Here is a 24340-nt window from a genome sequence, read left to right as displayed (position 1 = left end):
GCCATACAACTAATTTGTGGCAGGGTTTAGATTCAGTATGAGGCCTTATTATTTTTTTTTCCGTCTATTTTTCTTGATTCTTCCATAGGGTGACAATAAAATGATCCTTCTTTTGACTTATCATATGTGACCTCATATAGAATCTGTGCAAAGATAAGTCTGGGACAGGCTATCTCTAAAGTGTTAACAGGTTAAGGAAAAGGTAGTTTTTATGGAGCATCTCTCCTCTCCTGTGATTTATAACAAGGATGACAGGTTTGTTGATTATAAGATGTGTCTTGTCTACTGTCAGAGATAGAGCTTGTAGTCTCACTAAGAAGAGCAACTTTTTTTTTTTTTTTTTTTTTTATGAAACCACAATGGGATGTAGTAGGAGGAAGAGTGCTTAATTTCTTCCATGAAAAGAGAAAGAAGGTAACTGAGCCATAGTCAATGAATTAAAGCAGTTTATTTAACATTAATTGCAGAATTTACAGCACTACCATTTAATGATAGGAATAAAAATAGAAATAATCCAGTGTAAGCGATGTCACAGACAAAACATCGGGGTAGGAAATGAGCAAGATTGAAAATGCAATTAACATTCAAAGAAATCTTGCAAAAGGACTGGGAGCTTATCAGGGGGTGGGCATCCCCTTGATGATGAAGTGTGATCCTCATCCCCACCAGGATTTCAGGGCAGCCACTGAACATATACCCTGTTGACTGTCCCTGGAAAGTCTTTCAGCACAGTCTGACTTAACATGTTTGAGATAGGGCAAAATCTGGAATATGCTTTGGAAATATAGCTCAGGGTTAAAAGACAGTAATAGTGAGGATTTGTGTATGGGTTTTCTTTTTCAAAACAGAAGGGAGTGCAAATTTTAGGGGTGTGTTTTCCTGATTTTAAACATGAGAGGTGATGTCAAAGGGATCAACTGAAAAGAATAGTTTACAGTTTTCTCCTATGATTTTCTTGGAGATAACATCTGTGAAAGCAAGAAAATAAAACAAGAGGCGTATATGTGCCTCTCTGATCTCTTGTCCTTTTGGAATCTGGAAAGAGACCTATAAAGGGTAGTTGGGTTTCTACTAAAGGGTCGTTTCTAGAATAGCTACCTAGAAGGCAGGTGGCAGAGTATGGTCTTTGAGCATATGGTCAAAGGAGGCTCACACTTTATAGCCCCATTTTCCCATAATTTAATGAGTCCCATTTTAAATTTTAAAACTTTAAACAGACCTGGGACAAATTCTTCTCTCTTTACTCCTCCTTTATTCCCTCATTATAGTCACCTTTCAATACCATCAAGCAGTCAACAGTATAGAAGAGAGGATGCAAATCCTGCAGGCCAGCAGGTGAAACTTAAAGGTATTTTAAATAGCAAAAGTAAACACATCTGAGGCCAGGGCCTAAAGTGGGAAAAGAGCCAGGACTGACGGATTCTGAGAACAAAACTCGATGGAAGAAAAGACACTAAAACTTGTTTTCACTCACTTTGGTAGAAGGATAGTTTCTCTTGTAATAATTCACTGACCAAGGAAAGATCTACAGTACCTGTGTTAATAAAGTATTATCTTGGTGGGAATATTTGAATAGAAAGAATGAAAAAAAAAATGGACAGGCTCTTTCTCTCTGGTTCAGGATAACACTTTTAAGAAATGCAAAGGATGAAGACGAAAACTAATTGAAATGCTGGTCAATTCCTAATTATCTTTTTTCATGAAGCTCTTTGGCGTCCTAGACCTGGGGAGAAACGACTGAACTGCTCTTGAATTGAGGGAAGATTAGGTGATTGGAAATATGAATTAGAAGAGAAACCAACACCAAGAATTTGCCTGTATCATCTCAGTCCCTGCATCTAAACTTCAGTGATTATGTGTCAAGTTATCAATGTGAAGCTTGTGTTTTTATTTCAGAAATTTCAGTATGCCAGGTGTTTTTCAACCTTTCATGGTAAGAAGTCTCCTGGCACCACTGGACTTGTGCAACACAAAACAGTGCAGTAAAGAAAGGAAATAATATCCTACCTTCAGGGAAGTATCTGTAATGATATGACTACCCATCCAATCGCCAGAGAATCTTTGGATTTCTTTTCTTCCCAGATGGCAGGATCCTTATCATAATCCACAAAAACTTTCCTAGAGAGTAAGCTGACTCTTAAGCTAAAGGCCAAACTGGACCAAAGCAAAGGATATAGAAAAAAGCCACAAACTCTACAACTTTTTGAATAGGACTTTCAAGCAGAGATAAAGTAGGCATGGATGAGCCATGTTTTTGGCTGGGACAATAGCTGTGGTTCAGCCAGTCCCCTAAGACAGATCAACAGCACAGGCAATGTGCACTGCCCCTGCCCCCTGAGATGGGAGCAAGGCACAGGGAGACAGTGGGGTCTCCTTTTCCCTCTTGTGTTTTCCAGATCAAAGAATTGAGAATAATTAAAATATAACCTAGAAACAAAACAATAGAAAACCCCATTCCATACGTTGCTTTGTTTTCTAAATAATCATCTCCAAAAGGTACAGATGGGATAGCTAAACAAGATGCAAGTCTGGTGGGAAGGAGACTTCTGATCTGGAAGAGCCTCACTGGATGAGGGGACCTGGACCCTTTGCAGCCCCAAGATGAAGGAAGAAGCCTTCAGTAATGTCCCAGGTGAAGCCACCAGATGGGCTGCAACAGCCTTGACTGGGTAGAGTGCAAGGTGGGAAAGGTGAGTGCCTGGTGAGCCCAGAAGATTCAAGTTACTATTTTCTTTTTCTTGCCTTTCATGTGTGAATTGGAGTCTGCCTTTGTGCTGACACATGCTCAAGACCAGGGGATTGCAGGGAAGTGCTGGCGTCCAGAGAGAGTAAGGTTAGAGAGTTTTGGCCCAGTTCTCTTTAAAGCTGACGGACATTGAGGTCTCTTCCCAGTACCAAAACCTACCTTCCAGCCCATGATCTGCCTTTTCCCAGGCCAGGCCCATGTTTCCCCAAAAGGGCAGAGAGGAAAACCAGGCCAAGCTGAGGTAATTTTGTAGTTTTGTGTCTCCAAGGAAAAGGACATCCACTGGCACAAAGCATTGAGTAAAAACCCTTTAATAACAAAATAACAACATTCACTTCAGTTGTCTGGAAAACTCAGCTTACACTTGATTCAACATACCACTTTCCACAATGTTAAAAAAAAAAAAGGACATAAAATGGCACAACAAAATATACCTTGGATTTCATAAGACAAGTCTTATTGGCAAAGTGTAAAGAGCCAGACCCATGCATTGCCTGCGATTAAAAAAAAGCCGGGGGGGTGGCTGGGTACACTCATGTCTCAAACACCCCTCTGTTTTCTTTGGATCAAAAATGCATTTGAACTTGGTAGATTCTACAATATCTGCATTAAGAGGAATAGTTTGTGGGTTTGTGGGTTTTAGGAAAACTTTGCTGAAACAAATATCAGTTTTATTGTGGAAGAACACATAAAGCTTTCTGAAGATTAAACACTAGTACAATCATTAACTGTCTTACAGAAGCCGATTTAAAAAATTCGTGTATCTGTTCCCATCTTTGGCAGATTAATAAGGGAAAAAATAAAAAGACTATATGTCAAAGTTTACATTACCACAATCTACTTCATAAGGCCAAATAAAAATATGTTTCTTTGTATTATTCATGACGGCCTGTTCCTGATATATCCTCATTGACAGATAATATGAATGCTGTACTGTCAGTGATTTCCAATATTTTGCATAGGAGACTGCTGCTTTTCCACCAGGGGTTCCTAGCCTGCATGCTCCTATGCAAAATAAAGTGTGCTTGGCAGTTGATTTGGCTTTATGTCAAGCATTTTGGTTTGGGAAATATGAAACTTGGGACTGGGTCTCCGAACCCAATTATAAGAAAGAACAAGTTTGCCCAGACGCCCTGCAACTGAAAAATACATTTGACATATAGAGACCTCAGATAACTGGAGGATTTAAAGAAGATAGTTTTCCTAAAGTGGGTTTCAAAACTTCTTCTTATAGTCCCTGGTAGAAGGTAGATAGAACATTGTCAGGTAGGTAAAAATTAAGTTACAGTCACCTCCAAGTCTAGGGAGGGAGAGCCATGATAGTTGCACATGAGAAGTTTTGGGAAATGGCTGTGTGTTTTTGTCCAAATCACTGGAACAGTTGGTGGGAATGTCCAGGAGAGTGGACAAAAAAGCCAGAGAAGAATGCCATTTGAGTTTCTACTGGGAACTGACGTGATGACAAAATACTAGAAGAAACCACGCACAGTCAAAAATAGCCATTCCCAAGCAGAGATCAAACAGGGCCAGAGCTGGGTTATTTGCACCTCCATATACAGGGCCAGTTAGGTCTAAGTTCATGAGCATAAAGCCAAAATAACTCCTTTTCATGGAAATTAAATATGCAAAGGTGAGTTTTTCAATACTTGCTCTCAAACCCCTCTCTGATATGGTGATATATCTGGGTTATGAGGATCCCAATTTGTGGAATGCAAATCGGCTAACTCAAAAATTTGGAATAACCTTTCTCATTATAAAGTCTGAAGCCAATTCAATGCGATTCATTTTCAGATCCCAACAGATGTAAAGGGTATTTTCGAGGTGAGACATCTCCCAATAAAACCAATATTACCACCGTCTGGGGCTGAACTGTGTACATTTTCACAGTTTAATGTATACACAACTGTTCCACAACTGCTAACAAACAATAGGCGCCCATGCATAAATAAAGTCCACGGAACCAAAGGGGAAGATCTAGCTCAAAACGAAAAATGTTGCTATTAAGACCACAGTGCATCACACTGCTAAATTTTTAGCCTCATGCATAAAATTAGAGCACTGATTGGCAGTTGCTAATTATAATACTACACTGTTAACACAGAACAATTAATTGTTCAGACCAAGTAGCACAAATGTAGAAAATAATTATTCTTTTCAACAGAGCAAATGAACACAGATTGTTTCTTCAGCAAAATATGAAACTGTAAACTTTGGGCTCATTCTGCAACTTTCCCCAATCCAGCATAAACAAAATCCAAAGGGGTGAAAAAACATACATTTTTCTTTTTAAGCGCACCTTTTTCGTCTATTACAAAAGCACAACCTAAAACGTATAAAGCTTTTTTTTTTCTTTTTTCTTTTTTTAAATCACAGTTACCAAAAGAAACAGTGAATAATTTATTACATACGCTATAATAACATTACTCTAAACACTATTGTCTATGAGGTATATCTGAGAAAATTCGGTAAGGAATTGCGCGGTCTGCATTGCCAACGTGCCCGGGTTCATAGTAAAGCTTTGGAACCATGAAGAACTAGAAAAAAGGGAAGAACGAGGGAGGCAGAGGAGGAGACATAGAGAAAGAACCTTTGGTATTAGTACAAATCTTGTTCTTTGCAGGGTTGCATTGCAAAGCACCACAGTACAATAAGCCCACCAATTGACTGTATGGAGGCCCAGTTGAAGCTGAGGTATTCACAGGAAGAATTAAAAAAAGCACAGAGAGGTCCAGACTGGCTAAATCGTTGCTTTGGTTCAAGCAAGGCACTCGTCCCGTGGTTATGTCACACTTTGCAAGTGAAGCATGAGGCTGGGGGGGGGGGTTGCTGAGGAGGTGTCTGCCAAGTGGGGATGTTTTCTGTGTTCAGGCTGCCATGGCTCTTCCTAGATCCTCTCTCGTATGGATGTGGCAGTAGGAAGATTGGGGAAGGTGATGTTCGCTTATAGGGGAGCTCTGCTGCTCAGTGAATCAAGTCATTTTTGCTCTGTCTCCCAGGGATTCTGAGAGTTCTATTTCCAATAGGAATTTGGGAAGAAAACCAAAACAATGTGTTCTTTGGAAGGAAGGCCTTACAGGTCTGCCTTGTATAGGGAGAAGATGGGGCTTTGAGCTTGTTTAGACAAGAGGGAACTTTCACATCAGGTGGCAATTGAAAACTTCAGAAAGAGGATAACAGTGTTTCCTACAGTTTGTCAATCTATCATCTATATTCCCTTACTAGCTATGCTTTGTTGAGGCATGGAACTGATGAGTTGATTGGTCTTTTCCTCTCTTTGCTTCTTTGTCTAAATGGTCTCTTTAAAAGCTCAAAGATAACTACATTATGTGAAATGCAAAAGAGTAGCACTCAAAAAGAGCTATATGGACTAGAGGTGGATCTTTGCATGTGTCTAAAACCCATTTGGTCAAAAGCTGAGAGACAGATTCATTGGCTAACACACAAATCATGTTGATGAATGGATCTTAATAGTGATTTAATCATTTAATGGAATCTAAAGAAACTTGAAGAAGACCAATTAATTTCATGAGTAAGAAGGAAAGAGAGAAGCACTTTAAGTAGCCATTTCTTAAACTGGCATATCCATTCCTCTGTAATTTTGGGGTCATTTTTTATTTACCATGAATAACGCTTTGTTATCAAATGATGTAAGGCTTAAACTTCTCTCATAAATACAGAGTTGGCTTACAAATGAAACGTCAACACCTATAACGGGAAAGGAAAAGGCTGAAGAGATTAAATGTCACATGTGCCAATGGTGGTCAAATTCCCTTTCTTGATAAATACTGACTTTAAAATACCCATAATAATCAAATCCAACAAGCCAAGAATGAACTTTCTTCTCCGTCTGAATTAAAAACTTATTTATACAATGCTTTGCAATGGAAAATTTCAAAAGTGATCACACTATTGGGATCAACATGTATTTCCTAGGGCAAAAAGTCTTTGTATTGCAAGGCATGCCACCTTCACAAAGCCACTCATCATATGCGACTACGTTGAGATACTAACGGGACACTGAAAATGCTTGTGACTATTTTTACAGGCTGAAAATGTTAAGAGATAAACCCTAGTCCCTGTTCATTGCTAAAGGATTGCCACTGTTCTATTTGTCCATGTGGCACCCGTCTCATGCATAGGCAGCACTGCACAATAGGTGGAGTGCTGGGACAGGAACCAGGAGGCGTGTTTGGCTTTCACTCTCGAGAGTTATTTGATTTGGATAACTATTTCATTTCTCCAGGCCACCGGGGCTTGGACTAAATGATTCCTAAGGTCTCTTCCAGCTCAACTACTCAATGGTCAGAGCTTCTGAGGTAACTGGCAATCTTCACTGTGATAGCTCCCAGCAGGGACAGAGGCCATGGCTAGGACTGAAGGCCATTTCCAAACAGTTTCCTTTCCCAATTTGGAATCAGAATTTAAGGAATCCAATTACAGCAGCATCTGAACTCACATCCTGAACATGCGGAGGGGACAGCAAACAAATAAGACAAACACAGAAAATATCCCTTTCCAAATTAGCAGCCGCCGTCACATAGATAATTATTTCTTTGGGGTATCTGAGCTGTGGCTGTACATACCATATGTCAGAGAAAATCGTTCAAATTATAAAAGAGCACAAGCAAAATGCAGACCGCACAGAGAAAGAAATCTTTGGTATCTTTGGTGTGTCATCAACACGATTAAAATTACAAATGGAAAAAGTCAGTGAGGTAGCCTTCTTTGGTTCTCACTAGAAATAGAAAGTTTTTCCTTTTTTTTTCTTTTTTTCTGCTTTTTTTTTTTTTTCCTTTTTTTTTTTGTTGCTTTACATACACACAGAGTTCATTCTTGGAAGCAGCTAGTGTAAGGGTTTCTCTCTTTTTGCTTAACGATTTTTTTTTTAATTTATTTTTCCAGTTTCTGTATAGAAGCCCCGAAATCCAGGCTGATGAAGCAGGGTCTCGGCTTATGTTTTCTGAATGCACAGGTTCAGGTTGAATAGTCATTGCTTGTCCACAAAATTTGCTCTGTTGTTCTGACAGCAAACAAACTGCAGTGCTCTCTGTTGTTTTAAATAAAAAATATAAACTATATAGTGCACCTTTCACAGATGCTGAATAAGTTAAATAAATAAGTTACAATATGAAGGCTCTGAGGGCCACAATAATTAAGAGGTGAAGTTCACCTGGTACCAGGTGGGGCTGCGAACTTAAGTTAAATAATTTAATAATTGTTACTTAGATTATTTTAAAAGCTAATTTAACAGGGAAGAATATTCCAAATTCTCTTTTTGTAACCTGTATTTCTTCCCTGTCTGTAACAGAATTTCACTGCTTTATAAAGCAAACTAAACTTCAAGAGTATTCCAAGTAGAATTTTGCATCTCTGATGCACCATCGGTCTAGGTTTTGATAAATAAGCACAAGGACTAAAATCAAACTAAGAGAGGATGGTCAAATAATTACCCAAATCCTATACATTTATGTACTAGAAACTAATTTAAATAAGTTAATTACGTTAATTATACTCAGATTGTTGGGTCATAACCCAAAGAGTCAAGATAAAAAACATTCTGTGGGGCGAGGTGGGGTGGTGTCTTCATTTTTTGACTGACAACATGTATAACCTCTTTTGATAGTCTAAATAAAAATAGAGCAGGAAATTATAACCTCTGAAGCTTTCTCATGTTAAAAGACCACTTAGATGTGACAAGCATGAAAAATATCACCACTCCCAACTAGCTAATGCAGCCTCCCCAGGACCGCAGTACCACTGTCTCAACCCTGGAAACCAGAGCCCACTGTCTCCCCATTGGTTTGCGCTTGACTTTACTATTTTTTCTTCTTTTTCTTTGTTTTTTCTTTTTTTTTCCTTTTTCAGGTCTTTGGATTTAGCTTTAGTTATGAAAGATCCAGAATAAAGCTATTCAACCGAAGTCTTCAAGCATAGGTGTCATCCTAACACAGATGATTAAACAATATAAAAGATTTTTTGAAAGTTGAGTTTATCTTGGATGGGCCCAAATGAAATTAATTCCAAGTGTACAAGATGAAGATGCTGGGATACTTTTGTTTTCCTTGCCCTTTGGTTTTCAATGTCACAATAAATAATGAAAACAATGTACATTGTAAAAGTACCACATAAATGTTAAATGATGATTTAAAATCTATTTATTGTAACAGATTACAGTTTATATGTATGAAGCATGTCTGCACACACTTGTATGTACACAGTCTAGACACCTATAGGTAACGCTTATTGTTGTAAAGATGTCTATGAGAATACATGTTAAAATATGTATCTAAATTTGTATACATCCAAGCCGACAGACTGTATAAGCTTTAGGCAGACTTATCTGCCAAGGTTTATGCGATGATGCGAAATGCCTGCTGCTAAAAATGGAGCAGAGTGGAAGACTTCCCTAGGATGAACAAACTGGTAACAATGTGTTTTTTTCTTACACACATTTTCTCCACTAAAAAAAAAGTACTAGCTGGTTAATTCCAAACAACTAACTCCAAAACCTCTAAGGAAAGCTTGGGCTCTAGCAATAACTGCTTCTGGCTGTCAGTCATTTTGGTATCTGAGAATAACGAGCCTCATTTAAGGTCCTGTGTGATTCACACAACAGCCCGTTAGCCTCAGTGGTAAGTTCTGCATCTACCTATGTGAGGTCCTATATATTTTAATAATGACTTTTGTATTTTATAAGTATTCTGAGACTTTCTAAAACAGATAAACCCTCCCCTCTTTCCCTCCCTTACCTTGGAAACAAACAAATCATTGATAGAAAATAGGCATTGAGACATCCATATTTAAAGCCAACATCATTATCCTATAAGACTTATACAGCCAACTGGGGTGCCATTCTTTATTCAGTAAGGATTTTTGTGGCCTTATTTTAAAATTAGAATCTCCTGTTGTTTCAGAGGTGACTTGGTCTTAGCTAAAGATACAAAATTACTAATCTATCAAGTTTGGCAGACAAGTATCAGAAAGTTATAGGTACATCAGCTCTATCACTTCTTCTACCATTTCCACTTACTCTTCCTGGTTAGGCTAAGAAGTCCGAGTCACACAGCATCAGCAACAACAAAAACAAAAAGTCACTCTAACCTGTTACGAATCTAGAAGGTTATCGCCAAGGTAGTTGTGTCTGGACCTTGTGGTCAACCTCCACCACATGTATCATCTTTTTCTCCACTTTTTGATAGAGTCCATTATTCTTCAACAACATTGCAAACAGGCCTTTTCTTCTTAGATTTTAAAATATCCAACTAGTCAAACTCCTGAAAATCCGAGTTCACTACAAAGGCATACTGTCATGACACTTTGGTAATGATAATCAAACAGACATTCCTATAATCCTATAAACATTTTCAAAAGTGGGGAAGTTTCCCCCTCTACCCAGGTAACAGTGATTTTAAAATCTGTTCAACTTTAATTTACTGCCACTAGTAGGTGGATGCCCAGTATAGACAAGGGAAAATAACTGATTATCTAAAAGTATTTATTTTTGGCTTTGAAATACGTTGGTTGACTTAGAAAAGTAAGTGTGTGTGTGTGTATCAGATTGACATTCCAAATTTTTATTTTATTTTGGCTTGAATTCAAAATTATTTTGGACTTCCTAAAGCCTACAACTGCCAAGAGCCTGCAGGGGGAAAAGGCAGCTTAGAGGCAATTCTTTCCAGATTTCTCCAGAAGAATTGCCATGCTTTCTGGCTCAACTAGCCTGTACCTTTATACATGGTGCAAGCTAAACACTTCTTTTACATTTTGGAAAAGCTTTTAAATATTGGTGTTGAGTTTTTATTGTTGTTACTGTTTCCTTTTAAAAAAGAACTGTAATGTCTCTTTTTATTATTATTATTTCCTGGAATGAAATAACTACATCCCCAGTACCAAAATCACACTAAAACAAAAACAATGCAAGCCTATTTGTGTAAAGGAATGAAGGCAAGTATTTTTCCACTCAATTTCTGTGAGAGTTTGCATTTCTGTTGCCTCAAGAATGTGAAATTTGGTTAACTGTTCCTTCACACCATCCCTTTTGCTGATGGCTGAGGAATGCCTGGAATTTTCCTTGGATTGAGGTAATGGATCCTAAACTATAACCAAATCCAAATGAGTATTTTCTCTGAAATTATTAACTTAAAATAAAATTTAAAAATCCTTGAGTAAACTCACTGGGTTAAATTCTATTACCTTTCAATATAGCATATTTTTCTGTTAGATTTCTAACACATTGAAATTCTGCAGGGCTTAAAATTTTGACACATAACTGTATAGATACACACATATATTTATATATGTATGTAAATAATTTTTTAAAAGCAAGCTCTTCTCTCTGGCATGACATTATCTGGTATGAGACATTTATTAAAGCTCCTGGGGAAAAATTCTTGCCTTTTTTTTTTTTTTTTAAAATATTATGACATGTTCTTCTGATCACCAGAGGACTGGTTTGACCAGTGTTGAAATATCAGGTCACAAAGGCAGCCTCTATTGGTCTAGACATCTTCAGAGGATGCTGGAGATCCAAATGCTGAGATTACAGTGCCAAAGGATCCCTAACCAAATCAAGCAGGCTCTATTCCTCAATCCAGTCTGGAAAAGAGCAATCATTTCCATTGGCTACATGTTATAAGGACTCGTTTAGAAATACCCAAGTTGAAATCAACCCACCTGGGAACATTCCTCTGTTGAAATATGCTCTTTTCTTAGTCCTTTGACAAAGGAAACATGGAGGATGAGCAAGGGACAAAGGGACACAAGGGAAAAGCCAAGGAACAATCTCCCAGGCAGGATGAATTATAAAAATTGTGGAGAGTTGTGTTCTCTCACAGCACAGGGAGACCTACATAGCGAGAATCAGGAGGTGGCACAAAGATCAACAATGGGGCTCCCCAGGGGCAGGACTCTGGGAGTCTCCCCAAAACCTGCTTCATATTTTCTCTCCAGGATTGAGACACTCTCTCCCACCCCACCCAACACCACTGCCCACCCCAGTGCCAGCTGTGGTTGCACATAGGCTTGTCAAAATACAAATTGGTAATTACCACCCTGAGGAAATCTATCAACCCATTGCAACAGAAGCTGGACTTCCCCTATGAGAAGTCCCTTTGATGGATCTGCTCACCGAGGGGGTCTGGCACACCTAGATGGGACAGGGCAGCTCCTGGACAACAGATTTCTGGGCTGGTCTCATATTCTATAACTGGTGAAAATGGATCAGTGAGCCTTCCCAGCAGTTACAGAAGATGAGCACCCCACTGTCAGGGCCCAGTTCTGGGCCGAGTCTGGCGGATGTACCTCACTCACCACCTTGTCAAGACTGAGGCATAGAATAGAGATGACTCCGAATACAAATAAAACTCATTTACACCATGGATCCATTTATCAACAGGTTAAATGCTGAAATGCTTGATCTTGACTTTAAACCTTTCCCAGAAACTTCCATAGAGATCTGAATACTTCAAATCATCCACAGTGGCAAATTAACTCTGAAATGGCATGAGAAATGAGAAAAATTCTGAACCGAATACTTAACAAATGAAGCACTGGACAAAAACAAGACATGAATTTGGACAGCAATAATTTTGGGTTATCACCAATGTCAAGTTGATCTATATACGTATTTATATATTATATATATCTTTCTTTAGAAATGCAACTTTACAGCTGATTTTTAAAAAGCTAATAGAAAAGTAGAAACTGGCAATTATTTTTACATGTTTCCCCCCACCCCCAAATGAAGCCCTGTTAGGATGTAGCAATCATGTGAAAACGAGGCTGTAAATTCCTCTATAAACTCTTTGGTTCTGTGGCTCAGGAGAGGATGCATCACCAAGACCCCTATCCCTGACCCTTACTCCCTTTCCCTCCCCTGATGATGAGACTCTGAACATAGAAGGAACCAAGTCTAAGGGTTAAGCAAAGAACATTCAAGTGATAATGTTATCCCCTACCCTCTGCTGAGCAGAGAGACAAGAACTGTTCAATATCCCAACATCTTAAACTTGGAGTGCATGGAAACTTCTGAGAGATTCCATGTTGGGGTAAAAAGCTGTAAAACAAAATTAAAGGGAAACAATAAAATCAAATAAATGGCCCTTTCCTTTTGTTGCTCAGAGAAACATAATTGATTACCTTTATACAGATCAATGGCGCTATTAGTATTTTAGCCAGGCAAGAGGAGATAATGAACTGAAACAAAAGGTGTGAGAAATCCTCATCTTTGGTATTGTAGCTGTTGAGGTTTCTGTTGCTCTGTTCCGTGTTCTTTTGAAAAACTGCATAGGCACAAATTAAAGACAATCTTCAACTTTAAGATTACCGTGTGAGTTGTCAAATGAAGCAGCAGCCACTGAGGCTCTTCCTTATTTCTATCTTTGTCTCAACCCTTTCTTTAAAATCTGCTTCCAAAAAATGTCCCAAGAGGTCTGTTTGAACAGTATGTCTCGCTGTTTCTTTGTTTTTGTTTCTGTTTTTTTTTTTTTTTTTTTTTTTTTTTTTTTTTTTTTTTTTTTTTTTTTTTTTTTTTTTTTTTTTTTTTTTTTTTTTTGTTTGTTGCAGAAGTAGGTGCAGAAAAAGTTTCTTTGGTTTCGATTAAATAATTCATAAAAAAGTTCAGTCTCAAGTGTCTGTAAAGAATCATTGCAGCGTTTGGCTTGCTTTGAACACCCCCATGGTGCCCACCTGGGGCCATTCACTGGTAAGTATGCACATTGTGACCTTCGCAATCTCCCAGAGTTCTGTAGGCGCTCTTCCACTTGCTATGGGAAGGTGAGAGTTGGCATGGCAAAGCCACTCCACTGGGTGGCTTGGCTAATGTCTTTGGCGTAGCTGGTCCGCTCAGCCTGATGGTGCGCCAAATGCAAGAGCTGAATGCCATTCGGAGTTGCAGAGGTTTTCTGATTTCTAAAAGTAATCACAGTATTTTTAGGCTAGAAAATGACAAGTCATAAATGTCTTTGGTTTGCAGTATTCTGCTTCTTTGGTGTGCTGTGTTTTTTCCAGATTTATTCAGCTGTTTTGCAAGGATGATTCAACAACAGAAGAGATTTAGGACTAGATGACAGTCATGAGTAACATGTATGGAGGTTTGATTGATTTTTTTTTTCTTGCTAGAAAACACAGAAAACATCCCTACTAATGGTATAGATGAGGAAAAACCCCAAATCAGAAAGAGTGAGAATGGATTACATGGTGGTCATAATGTACAGTAGGAGGGACCAGATGACTGATCAACCATGAAGGACATATTAATGATCTAAAAAAATCTAGATCTTTTAAAATGCTGCCTTTGCTCCATGTACCATAACAGTTAAATTGGCCTCCTGAGTGTGCGTCTGCATTACGTACAACAGAATTTGTAGCAAACTGCAATGTGCTTGAAGCCATATTCTCATCAATTCCCTAATGACTTAACAATAGGTGTCTTGAAAACCTAGATGCGGTGAACCCAGAACTTTTCTTACTTCTGTTTATCTTTGTTGTGCTTGATACTTTGAGCTCAAGTGAACCGATTGTTTTTTTGACGGATCCAAGACCATATGAGATTTTCAGGAGGTAAAGAAAAAAAAAAAATTGTAAGCTGGATCAACTTGAAGCTTTCTAAATCATTCAATGAAAAGATGTCTGAGTTGGAAAAACAGGTCCTTGGATTGTTTTTCTAATGTCCATATTTAAAACTTGTGCTCAGTAACTACCACTCTGATGTTTTTTATGTTATGGCTGTGAACTTGGATGTACTGTGGTATAATGAGGCTAAGCACGTGGAAAGCAAATGAGGTCATTCTTGTTGCTAGATTCTTCTCTTATTGTTGCATCTTGGAAGCCTAAACTCAGAGTATTTACATAGGCCAAATTCCCATTGTTACTCATAGGAACTCTGACTGCAAGAAACTGACAGGACCCGAAGTGGGACGGATAACATTTTAAGTAATCCTGAGCTTGGGCGACACCATACTGGAATTAACTCGCTTCAGGAAGGCCCCATTTGGGTTTCTGGGATGCTTAGCATGCTCAGAGGACAGTGTCTGATTCTAAGAGATTAATTTTTTGGCTTGCACTTGGACTCCATAGCCATTAAAAACAAAAAAACACCTGGCCTATGATTACAGCTAGAATAGAAGCTTCTTTGCAAGAGAATTGTGCTTTCAAATCACCAGTGAAGGGCCCCAGCTAGGAATCCGGTGTCTTTTTCCTTTGTTTGCTTTTGGTATCTGTTGTCCTCGTTTGGAGGTGACTTGTGCCCAAGTGAGAGTCCTTCCATCATGCTTTGGTACACGTGCTGGAGGCGGATGAGGAGCCCCCGGTGCTCAGATCGTCTTGCCACTTCTCCAGGCTGCGGCGCCGGGCGTTCATGAAGAAGTTGCTGACGGTCGTGAGCTCCAGGCCCAGCTGCTGGGAAATGGTGATCTGCATCTCCTTTGATGGGCGTTTGTTCTCCTTGAAGATGGCGAAGAGTGTTCGGCGTTGGAGGTCAGTGAACACCAGGCGGGATTTCTTCTGGGAATTGTTCCTGTCTTTGTTTGGTTCTTGCTCTTTGCGTTTGCACGCTTGAAGGGAAAGAGAAGAAGGAGAGGAGTCAGTGGGCTCACCCGAGAAGGTGATCCATGGAAAACATTGACAAAGCTGTACAGAGAGATGTAAACCATTAAACTTTATTGTGCAAACTGCCCAGCTGTCAATAACCAGCCTTTCCCATCATCCCAGGGTGATGGAAGGTATCAGCGAGTGAGTAGGGGATGGGAGAAGGGAGAAAGCTGCAGGGCTGTTTCACATAGTCTGGTTTTGAACTAACTGCACTTGTCTTTCCCTTGCTCTAGCATATCCTTGAAACTCTTTATCTCTGAAATCAGGTGCTGTGAAGGCAGGGAGGACTCCAGACCCCAGGGTGGGGGAAGCCTGGTGAGGCAGTTCCTCTTTCATATTCATCCTCTCGAATTGTTTACAGCTGACTTGAAATTACCTTTTGGAGTCAAAACATAAAAGTACATAGTTTTTCAAAATCAAAGCTTCTACCCACGTGACTCTAAAAATTGTTAACAGAAGGAAATTAGAGGTGAATGATGGTATCATCCCAACCCAAATTCTTTTCATCCAGACTTTTGAAAAATTAGAACAAAACAAAACAGAAGATCAAGGGAGGGAAAGACTATAGAAAAATTGGTTCAGCCAATTCTCATTTGGCTAGTTTGAAATTGGAAGCCAGTACAAGACGACAGGGGATAAGGGTCGGGGAAGATGCCCAACATTACAATAGGACTTCAGGCTTGTAGATATGTCAGTCAGTATATGCAGAGTCTCTATTTAGCAGAAATGAGTATCCATGCCTGGGCTGACATATGCAGTCAAGGACATTATGAGTCATGACCTCTCCCTTAGTCTAAAAGTTCCTAGAAGGCAGCAACCAGGTCTCTGTAGTACTCCTGACTGCCTCTTTTTGGAGTGTTTGGGACAATGAGGACAAATGGCTTCTTGACTCTTTCAGGGAATCTGTACACTTCACAGACAGGTTCGATGTCTCAGAAAAGTGACCTGTAAAGGTTAAATAATACAGTATTACAAATTGCAATGTTAAGAGATGAGAATGTGTGTTAAAATCACTTGAAATGGCTGGGTGCGGTGGCTCATGCCTATAATCCAGGACTTTGGGAGGCAGAGGTGGGTGGATCACAAGGTTAGGAATTTGAGACCAGCCTGGCCAACATGGTGAAACCCCATCTCTACTAAAGACACAAAAAATTATCCAGGTGTGGTGGCATGCACCTGTAGTCCCAGCTACTCGGGAGGCTGAGGCAGGAGAATCGCTTGAACCCGGGAGGCGGAGGCTGCAGTGAGCCAAGATCGCACCATTGCACTCCAGGCTTGGCAACAGGGCAAGACTCTATCTCAAAAACAAAACAAAACAAAACAACAACAACAACAACAACAACAACAAAATCACTTAAAATAAATCCCAGATTCCCCTAAGGGTGTGGTGGGAGTGTGGCCTCAACAGAAAGAATTGGGGAAAGGCCAGGAAGGAGAAGAGGCCCAGATGGGGCAGTCACCCTCAGAATCAATCCCACTGGATATTCTGTTTGGAAGTTGAGAATACCTTTGCACTGGACTGGCATTCTCCCAAGCCTGGCACCCAGGGTACTGCTCAGATGATTTTCTATGCTTCTCAAAGCCCTGGCTTGCATATTTTGTTTCCTGGCCTTCAGTCACAGAATTTCCTACTTATTGAGTTCTGCAGGCAGCATCTTATGTGGAGAGTCTGCTATGGTGTCTGAATGTTTATGTCCCCCCCAAAATTCACATGTTGCAATCCTAACATCCAAGGTGATGGTATTAAGAGGTAGAACCTTTGGGAGGCAATTGGGCCAGGAAGTTAGAGCCCTCATGTATAGGGCTAGTGCCCCTATAAAATAATCCTGAGAGAGACCTCTTGACCCTTCCACCATGGAAGGCCACAGTGAGAGAGTCTTCTCTATGAACCAGGACACAGACTATATTGCCCGACACTGAATCTGCCAGCACCTTGATATTGGACTTCCCAGCCTCCAGAACTGTGAGAAATAAACTTCTGTTGCTTATAAGCACTAAACTGTGGTATTTTATTGTTGTGGTTATTACTGCAGCCTTACCACACAAAGACAGGATTTAACCTGAAGACAAGCACTTATGGGAAAGATATTTGGAAGCTGAATTTCCTACCTAACTGGCCACCCTCCCTGCTGGATGCTGTGTATGAAGTAATATGAAGGAATCACTTCTGAAATAATCAAAATGCACTGATAGTCTCAAAGGGCAGGAAGAGGAGAGCCCCTAAATGGGAAAACTGCTAGGCTGTATCAGCTTTGCTGAACTCTTTCTTCCAGATTTTTCCTTCTCTCATTTCTAAAAGTATTCATATTGTCCTCAAAAATTAAACACACACACAACACATCCACATAAAAACAATCTGTTTTTATCTCGAAACTCATTCTCTTGGGGCGTTTGGGCTTTCTTGGATGAGGAGTGCTTCCGCTGCAATGGGAGCTCAGACACAAAGGGCTAAGACTGGTCACTGCCATCCTTCTTCCAACAGCTTACTGGTAATGATTTCTTCCTTGCTCATTCCTGTGAGGACTGCATATTTTTGTTGGATTCTGATGATTCCTGTGTGGTGGTAACATACAGAAATAGCCTTTGTAGGGTAACCTTGTTTTGAGGTCTACTCTCTCTTGCTCAATTTGAAGTCCCCTACAGAAGTGCTGCTAAACTTTAAGGTGCATAGGTATCATCTGGAGGGCGCATCAAAGTGCAGACTCTCATGCAGTCAGCCTGGAGAGGTTCTGGGATTCTGCATTTCTCATGAGCACCCAGGTGATGCTGATGTTGCTGGTCCACATGCTTCGGTTTGAGAGGCATGGGTCTGCCTGATTTCTACAGTCTCAGAAGAGCATGTTATGCAATGGAAAGGTCTGGATTCAAACCTGGGCTTCCCCACCTCTAAGACCTGGGGCCTTGCAGATTACTTAACCTCTTGGTGCCTGTCTTCCTCACGCGAATAAGGAAATAAAAATGCTCAGTTCTAGAGAGGCTTGTGAGATAACAGGCACATCTTCACTTCACACTTTCCTTCCCATTGTATTACCCCGGTAACTCTGAGCTAGGCAAATCAGGTAAAATGATTTTCATTTTAAAAGGAAACACATGGAGACCTTGGAGTGTAAGTGATGACACTGACACCATATCCCAGGTTTGCTGCAGACCCAGGGAAAGAAAGAATGAACCCTTCTCCTGTAAGGAATGGTACCCACACCCGACTACACATCAGAGGGGACCTCTTTGCAGGGCAGCCTCTGGGTCTCCACCCCTAGATATTCTGATTTTCATCATGTGGGGCCAGGTTCTGGAATCTGTGCTTCTATAAACCTCTGCAGCCCCTTTTAAAATGTAGAAACCACTATGCTTGCCCCTACTGCCACCTCAGGTGCCTGGACCACCATTCCTGCCCCTATCCCTGGGACAACTGGTACCAAACCTTCATCTGGAGGATTCTGAATAAACAGTGATGCATGATAATCTCCTGATAACAAAATCCAGGCAAATATCTTCTGCAAACATTGGCTGAGGTCTTCTGTCAATTCATGCTCCTTTGGATCAACCACATAGCTCTCAATTTTCATACTGATATTGATTATTCCTCAGATAATGCTGTCTTTGTGCTTTTAATAGGGTGATGAGACAGTGTGGGCATATACGTCCACATTGGCTTTGAGATTATATTTTGTGTGAGATATATATATATTTAACATTATATATATATATGTATTTAACATACACACACACACACACACACACACACACACACACACACACACTTCAGAGAAAAATGTTAAAGACTTAATATGAAGCAAACTGCACAGAAAGAACAGGTCAATACATCCTGCCTATGCCCTCCTAACAGCTTTCAGAAGCCACCAGATGCCACAGCAGCAAATGCAAAGCTGCAGCTTGGAATCTAGAAGTGTACGGCAAGTCCAGAAGCCCCAGATAACCAGGCAGTATGTCCTTATGTTGCCCCAGATTTTTATAGCCAGCAATTGGCAGTCATTGATTCTGACAAAAGCAGTTGGTCAGGAGCTAAAGGAAAATAAAAACAGGAGGGAGAACACTTGCCTTGAAAGTCTAAGAAAAAGTAGACAGATCCAATGACATCTGGGAGCTGGTGTGAGCTTGTGACCTCAGCATCCTCAGACCCGGGCTGAGAAGCCAGGTGTGCCAGGAGGCACAAGCAGAGTGCAAATGACTTTGGTGCTGGTCAATTGCTACACTCTATAATCAACATGTGTCCATTTCTTAAAATTCAGGAAAGTGCCAAGTAGCTCCCTCCAACCCAAGGATGCATTAGAAACCCAACGAAACAGCTGGTGTTCCAGTGGCATTGATGGATTCAGTCTTGGCACAGCTACATGCTGGTTAAGGTCTCCTGGACTCCAGCTGCTCAAGGCCAATTCTGCCATGGAAGGTGTGAGGTTAGCCCAACCCCGTCTAGACCATTTGGATCTGTTTCTTCTCCTCTGGTCTTTTAGGAGGAAAGCAGGGAGGGCATGCCAGGAACTGATATGTCACTAGCTGATGGGGAGGTGGGTGTAGACCTCGAAAGCCCTCAGCCATTCTTGACCTCCCTCCCTCTCACAGGGAAGCAGGTCCTATGTAAGACCATGTGGAAGGCCAAGAGCTTGCTTCCATTTTAAAGATGAAGAAAAGTCATTTGTTTACCTACAATAAGGCTACCTACGCAGATTATAGTACTTTTCCCCACTTTTTGAAAGAACTATTGACTCAGATTGGTCACGCTGACTGTGTCCTGTGACCCAGGACCTGGTACTGGCAGGCATGCACACATCTGTGTATAATCCGTGATTAACAAGAAGGATGGCAGAGAGCTACTGCCTAAAAATACAGGTTCCTTGGTAGAAGAATTTTTCAAACGACTGGGTTTCCAGGGTAAAATGAGGGAAGCCCTGGCTTGGGGCACAACCCGACTCTGAGATCTTGAGATACCAACTTGCTTTTTCCCTGGTGGCCACTGGATTTTTGTCCCTCAGGAGGTCAGAAACAGGACAAAGAAAGTGCATCTCCAAGGACGTGCTGCTTCCCATAGCTGATCGTCACCAGCTCTAACCTGGAGAGAGAGAACATCTCTCCACAACTTTTCTCCATGCCTCCCCTATCCCAACCCAACTCCCTGTGGGGTCAGGTCTACTTTGCTTCCAGAGTGGCTGCTCCTGGGCATTCTAGGAGCTCAGCTGTCCTCTGACACCCAGACTAACCGGCCCTGGCCCTGTCCATTGCCTACCCATGGGCAGCACCAAGGTGTGTAGTCAGAGTCATGCAGCAAAGCTCATCAAGCCAGGGATGAGTCCCATCCAGAGGGGACGCAAAGGGAGGCGGCACAGGGTGAGGGACCATGTGAGACCGGAGAACACCATGGATGGCAGGAAAGGCCACGTGGTGTCCTGTGCTCTTCCTTCTCCCTCAGCTTGGGGAGGGGGACTTGCTGCCGACTGCAGAAGTCAGTAACTGAGTAGCTTCCCTGGCCAGAAAGGCTGCTTTTCACCCATCATGCATTTTCCTTCTAGTGACAAAGGTCTTTGGATATTTGCATGCTGAGCGATGATGGGGTGTTGGAAGCCAAGGCCTCTGTGCTGGTGGGGAGAGGAAGCAAGGAGAAGGTTGGGGGAGGGCCGATTCCCGGACACAGGGTACAGTGACCTCGGATGTGTGTGTGTGTGTGTGGTTGTGAGTGTGTGGTGTGGAGGGTAAGGTAAGGAGGACAGTATCTGGTTGGTTCAAGGAGGCAGATAAAGTTTGGGGAATTACCCTGGGACCATGTCACCTTGACACCTGGTTCCACAGGTGCAGTGGTGTTAGCTCTTCAAGGCACCTGAACATCTTTTGTCTCTCTTAGCAGCCTGCTCACAGAGCCATAGAACCTTAGTGTTTTGTCCAGTCCAGGGTTTCAGTTTCACATAGGGAGCTAAGGCACAATGAGGTGAGTCCCTGCAGAGGCCAAAGTCTGGATCCCCCACTGGGACTTTTTTTCCACAAGATCTTTAAGAGGAAGGTGGGGCAGAGGTATGGATTCCCAGTTTACCCTTGGCGAAGGACACAGGTTTGTTTAGGGTGGCCCAATTAGCACTGGATCCTGCATTTGATCTTGAAAAATCCCTTCCCAGCCTTCACAGTTCCTGGGAAGCCGGTGAAGTAAGAACAACTCAACACAGGGTCAGAATCCTTCAGTCCTCCCGGCCCTGGAACTGAAACTCCTCACTTAACTTGGATAGGCTGTCTTGGCCCAGGCCATCTTAGACAGGGCAGCCCTAGCTGACCCAGCAGCTGACTGCATGCGTACACTTGAGTCCAGCTGAGATCAGCCAAGCCTGGCCTGTATCAGCAGACACACCCCGCCAACAAACACGCTTCTGGGCAAAAACAGATGTTTATTGTTTTATACCACCCATGTTGTGGTTCTGTGTTTTGCAGCATTATTGTGGTAACAGATAACTGATACAGGAGACAAGAACGACCTTTGTCTTCCTGCCCAGGGGTTAGTCAAATGTACTGTAAGGAGCTCAGATGGAAGATAAGACCCTGTTTTCTACTTCCCGTCAGTCACTGATCAGCTGTAGAACTGTGAGCCTCAGTTCCCTCACCTACAGAGTGGGGATGCTAATGCCCACCACTCCAGGACATCAAGGGGCTTGCCGTAACACTTGACACACAGTAGACACTCAGGAAATTTGAACATTCATTCTTCCTTCCTTAGAGAAAGCAGAAATAAGGTGTGTAAGGTGAGATTAAGAATTCCTGATTCCAAGTCTTTCTCAACAGTAGACCAACTGCCCAGAGGCCTAATGGCAAATACAAGGTTAAAGATGTTTGTTTTCTTTGTGAGGTTGTCTCATAGCCTACTCCCAGCCTCATATAAGAGGTAAGACTACGATGTGTTTTTACATGTGTCAGAGATCCTAATAGGTTTTGGACCGCTGGAGCTTCCTAACATCACTAATTTATGTCCAAATACATTCTACATATGATGGGTATTGTTAGCCCCTAATAAATAATGCACAAGTGCTCTAGTCTCCTTGCATTCAGTAAATACTTTCCCTGAATAGTTCAAAGTGATCTTGCCAGGGCAAGGGTGGGGGTGGGGAGAAAGACCATCCAGGGTGTGCATTTGTCAGCAGACACTTAGCCTCCAAGGATACAGGTTTGAAAAGCATGCCTGCAGAAGAGGCCTTTTCACCTTTCAGCTGAAGAGCTCGCAGCTCCCCTCCTAGGAGGGCTTGTGCAAAGTGGGGAGCATGACCCTTTCCACTAAGGAGGGAACACTCCTCGGAGGACACAGGCGCTGCTATTCTGTTGGAAAGATTCACTAAGGCAGACAATTGGGGTTATGTTGGAAAAATCAATTACAAAAGTAGGTTCACATTCGTACCTTTGGCCTTATTCGCTGAGAAACCTACAGGTGCTTGAGGTAAGAAAAATGGAAATAAACCCCCTTTACTTCCCTGCTCTGAACTGGTGGCCCCTTCAGTACTGACAGAATGGCAAGATGATGGGAGAGGTGATGGTGTCCAGGAGAGCACCTTCCTCTGGAACTAATCTGCATGATCAAGAGCCTTTAAAATGAAAGCAGTATAAATTCCTTGAATTCAAACAAAGAAAAAAGACAATAAAAGAACCGTATACTGCTAATACATATTTGATGTCCAGTAAGCCATAAATGCTGGTAAATAGCAAGGCATGCTTCTCAGGGCCAGCACATAATTAGGTGTCAGCACGTTGCCACAGGGACCTGGGAAGTGGGGGCCTAACACACCAGACTTGAGGCTCGGGCCCTACGCAGCTCCCCTAGCCACTCAGGACCAGCTGGTACCAGAAGCACTGATCACCCACCTGGGAGGAGCCAGGCCTTGATGAAGGGGGAGGGGCTGTCTTAAAATCATTATTCGATTATTTTGTGTTCCCTAAATTTTCGAAACTATAAAAGTTCCCAGTTAGATACCTTGCAAGTTTCCTTCTCCACTGTGATTTCTGCTGCATCACCAAAGGCCACTTGGGTTCAGATGACCGTGGAGCCAGTACCATAAGCCTGCCCGCCACCCCCAACCACCCCTAGAGCTAAACTCTAACTTGGCTCTCGTTTCTCCAAACGTGCCTGGTCTGAGTCAAATGAGAAATTTAATGGCTTTGTCTCAAGGTTGAGAGCTGGCTTTCCTCAGAAACTTGACCTTCATGTACCAGATGCCAATCCAGGCATGCAGTGGAGCCAGTGACGTCCAGACCAACATCCATTTGGGAGGCCAAGGGCAGAGACAGGGTGAATGCTGTGCAAATGGATATGGAGCCGTTCTTAGTGGTTGGGTTCCCCCACTCCTTTCACTCCCTTCTAATTGTGGGTGTAGGCACAGCCCTGGCAAGACAGACCTCTAACCCATCTGGCAAATTATCCTGCACAAGGTACTCCAGCATGAACCACCTATGGGCTGGTTGGAGCACTGCCATCTGGCTTAGTAGAGCAGATATTGAGGGTGGGATAACAGTGGAGCAAGAAGAAAAAGGAGAGAGGAGGGAGAAGGAACAAGAGGGCAAGAGGGGCCATGCATGATGCACGTATGCACAGTCCCCTCATTCTGGAGATGCTGGAGAATGGGGGTAAAGTCCCCAAGTTCAGAGATGCCCGGAACCCTGGGAGGCTCTGCACTGCCCTGGAATGTCAGTGGGAGCCGTGTCTTGGGCTTTACCTCTGACACAGGACAAATCTCTGACCCTGGGGAGATTTTCTGTAGTATGCTCTTCCTCTCGTGGATGATAGGCCAGGCATGGTGGCTCATACCTGTAATCCCAGCACTCAGGAGGCCAAGGCAGGCAGATCACAAGGTCAGGAGTTCAAGACCAGCCTGGCCATTATGGTAAAACCCTGTCTCTACTAAACCCTGTCTCCACTAGAAATACAAAAAATTAGCTAGGCATGGTGGTGCGTGCCTGTAGTCCCAGGTACTCGGGAGGCTGAGGCAGGAGAATCACTTGAACCCAGGAGATGGAGATTGCAGTGAG

General features: G+C 42.0%; 1 protein-coding gene across 2 annotated transcripts in view; it reads right to left on the bottom strand.

Moving 5' to 3' along the window:
- Window positions 1-429: 429 nt before the first annotated feature.
- ONECUT2 (one cut homeobox 2) overlaps window positions 430-24340 on the bottom strand; it is a 54630-nt gene continuing 30719 nt past the window's right edge. The window contains exons 2-3 of one of the 2 annotated variants that reach the window (XR_001825299.2): window positions 12884-15297; window positions 11707-12237 (exon numbers count right to left, since the gene is read on the bottom strand). Coding sequence is in view for 1 of the 2 variants with exons in the window: in XM_017528791.2 (XP_017384280.1) it covers window positions 15011-15297 (287 nt within the window). In the remaining variant the exon portion in view is untranslated. Of the gene's footprint in view, window positions 15298-24340 lie in introns of both variants that reach the window. The other variant, XM_017528791.2, reaches the window with a different exon arrangement.

Source organism: Cebus imitator, unplaced genomic scaffold (genome assembly GCF_001604975.1).
Source record: "Cebus imitator isolate Cc_AM_T3 unplaced genomic scaffold, Cebus_imitator-1.0 Scaffold55, whole genome shotgun sequence".
NCBI classification, from domain to species: Eukaryota; Metazoa; Chordata; class Mammalia; order Primates; family Cebidae; genus Cebus; species Cebus imitator.
Note: the sequence above shows the minus strand (reverse complement) of the source record. Positions and strands in the feature narration are given on the sequence as shown.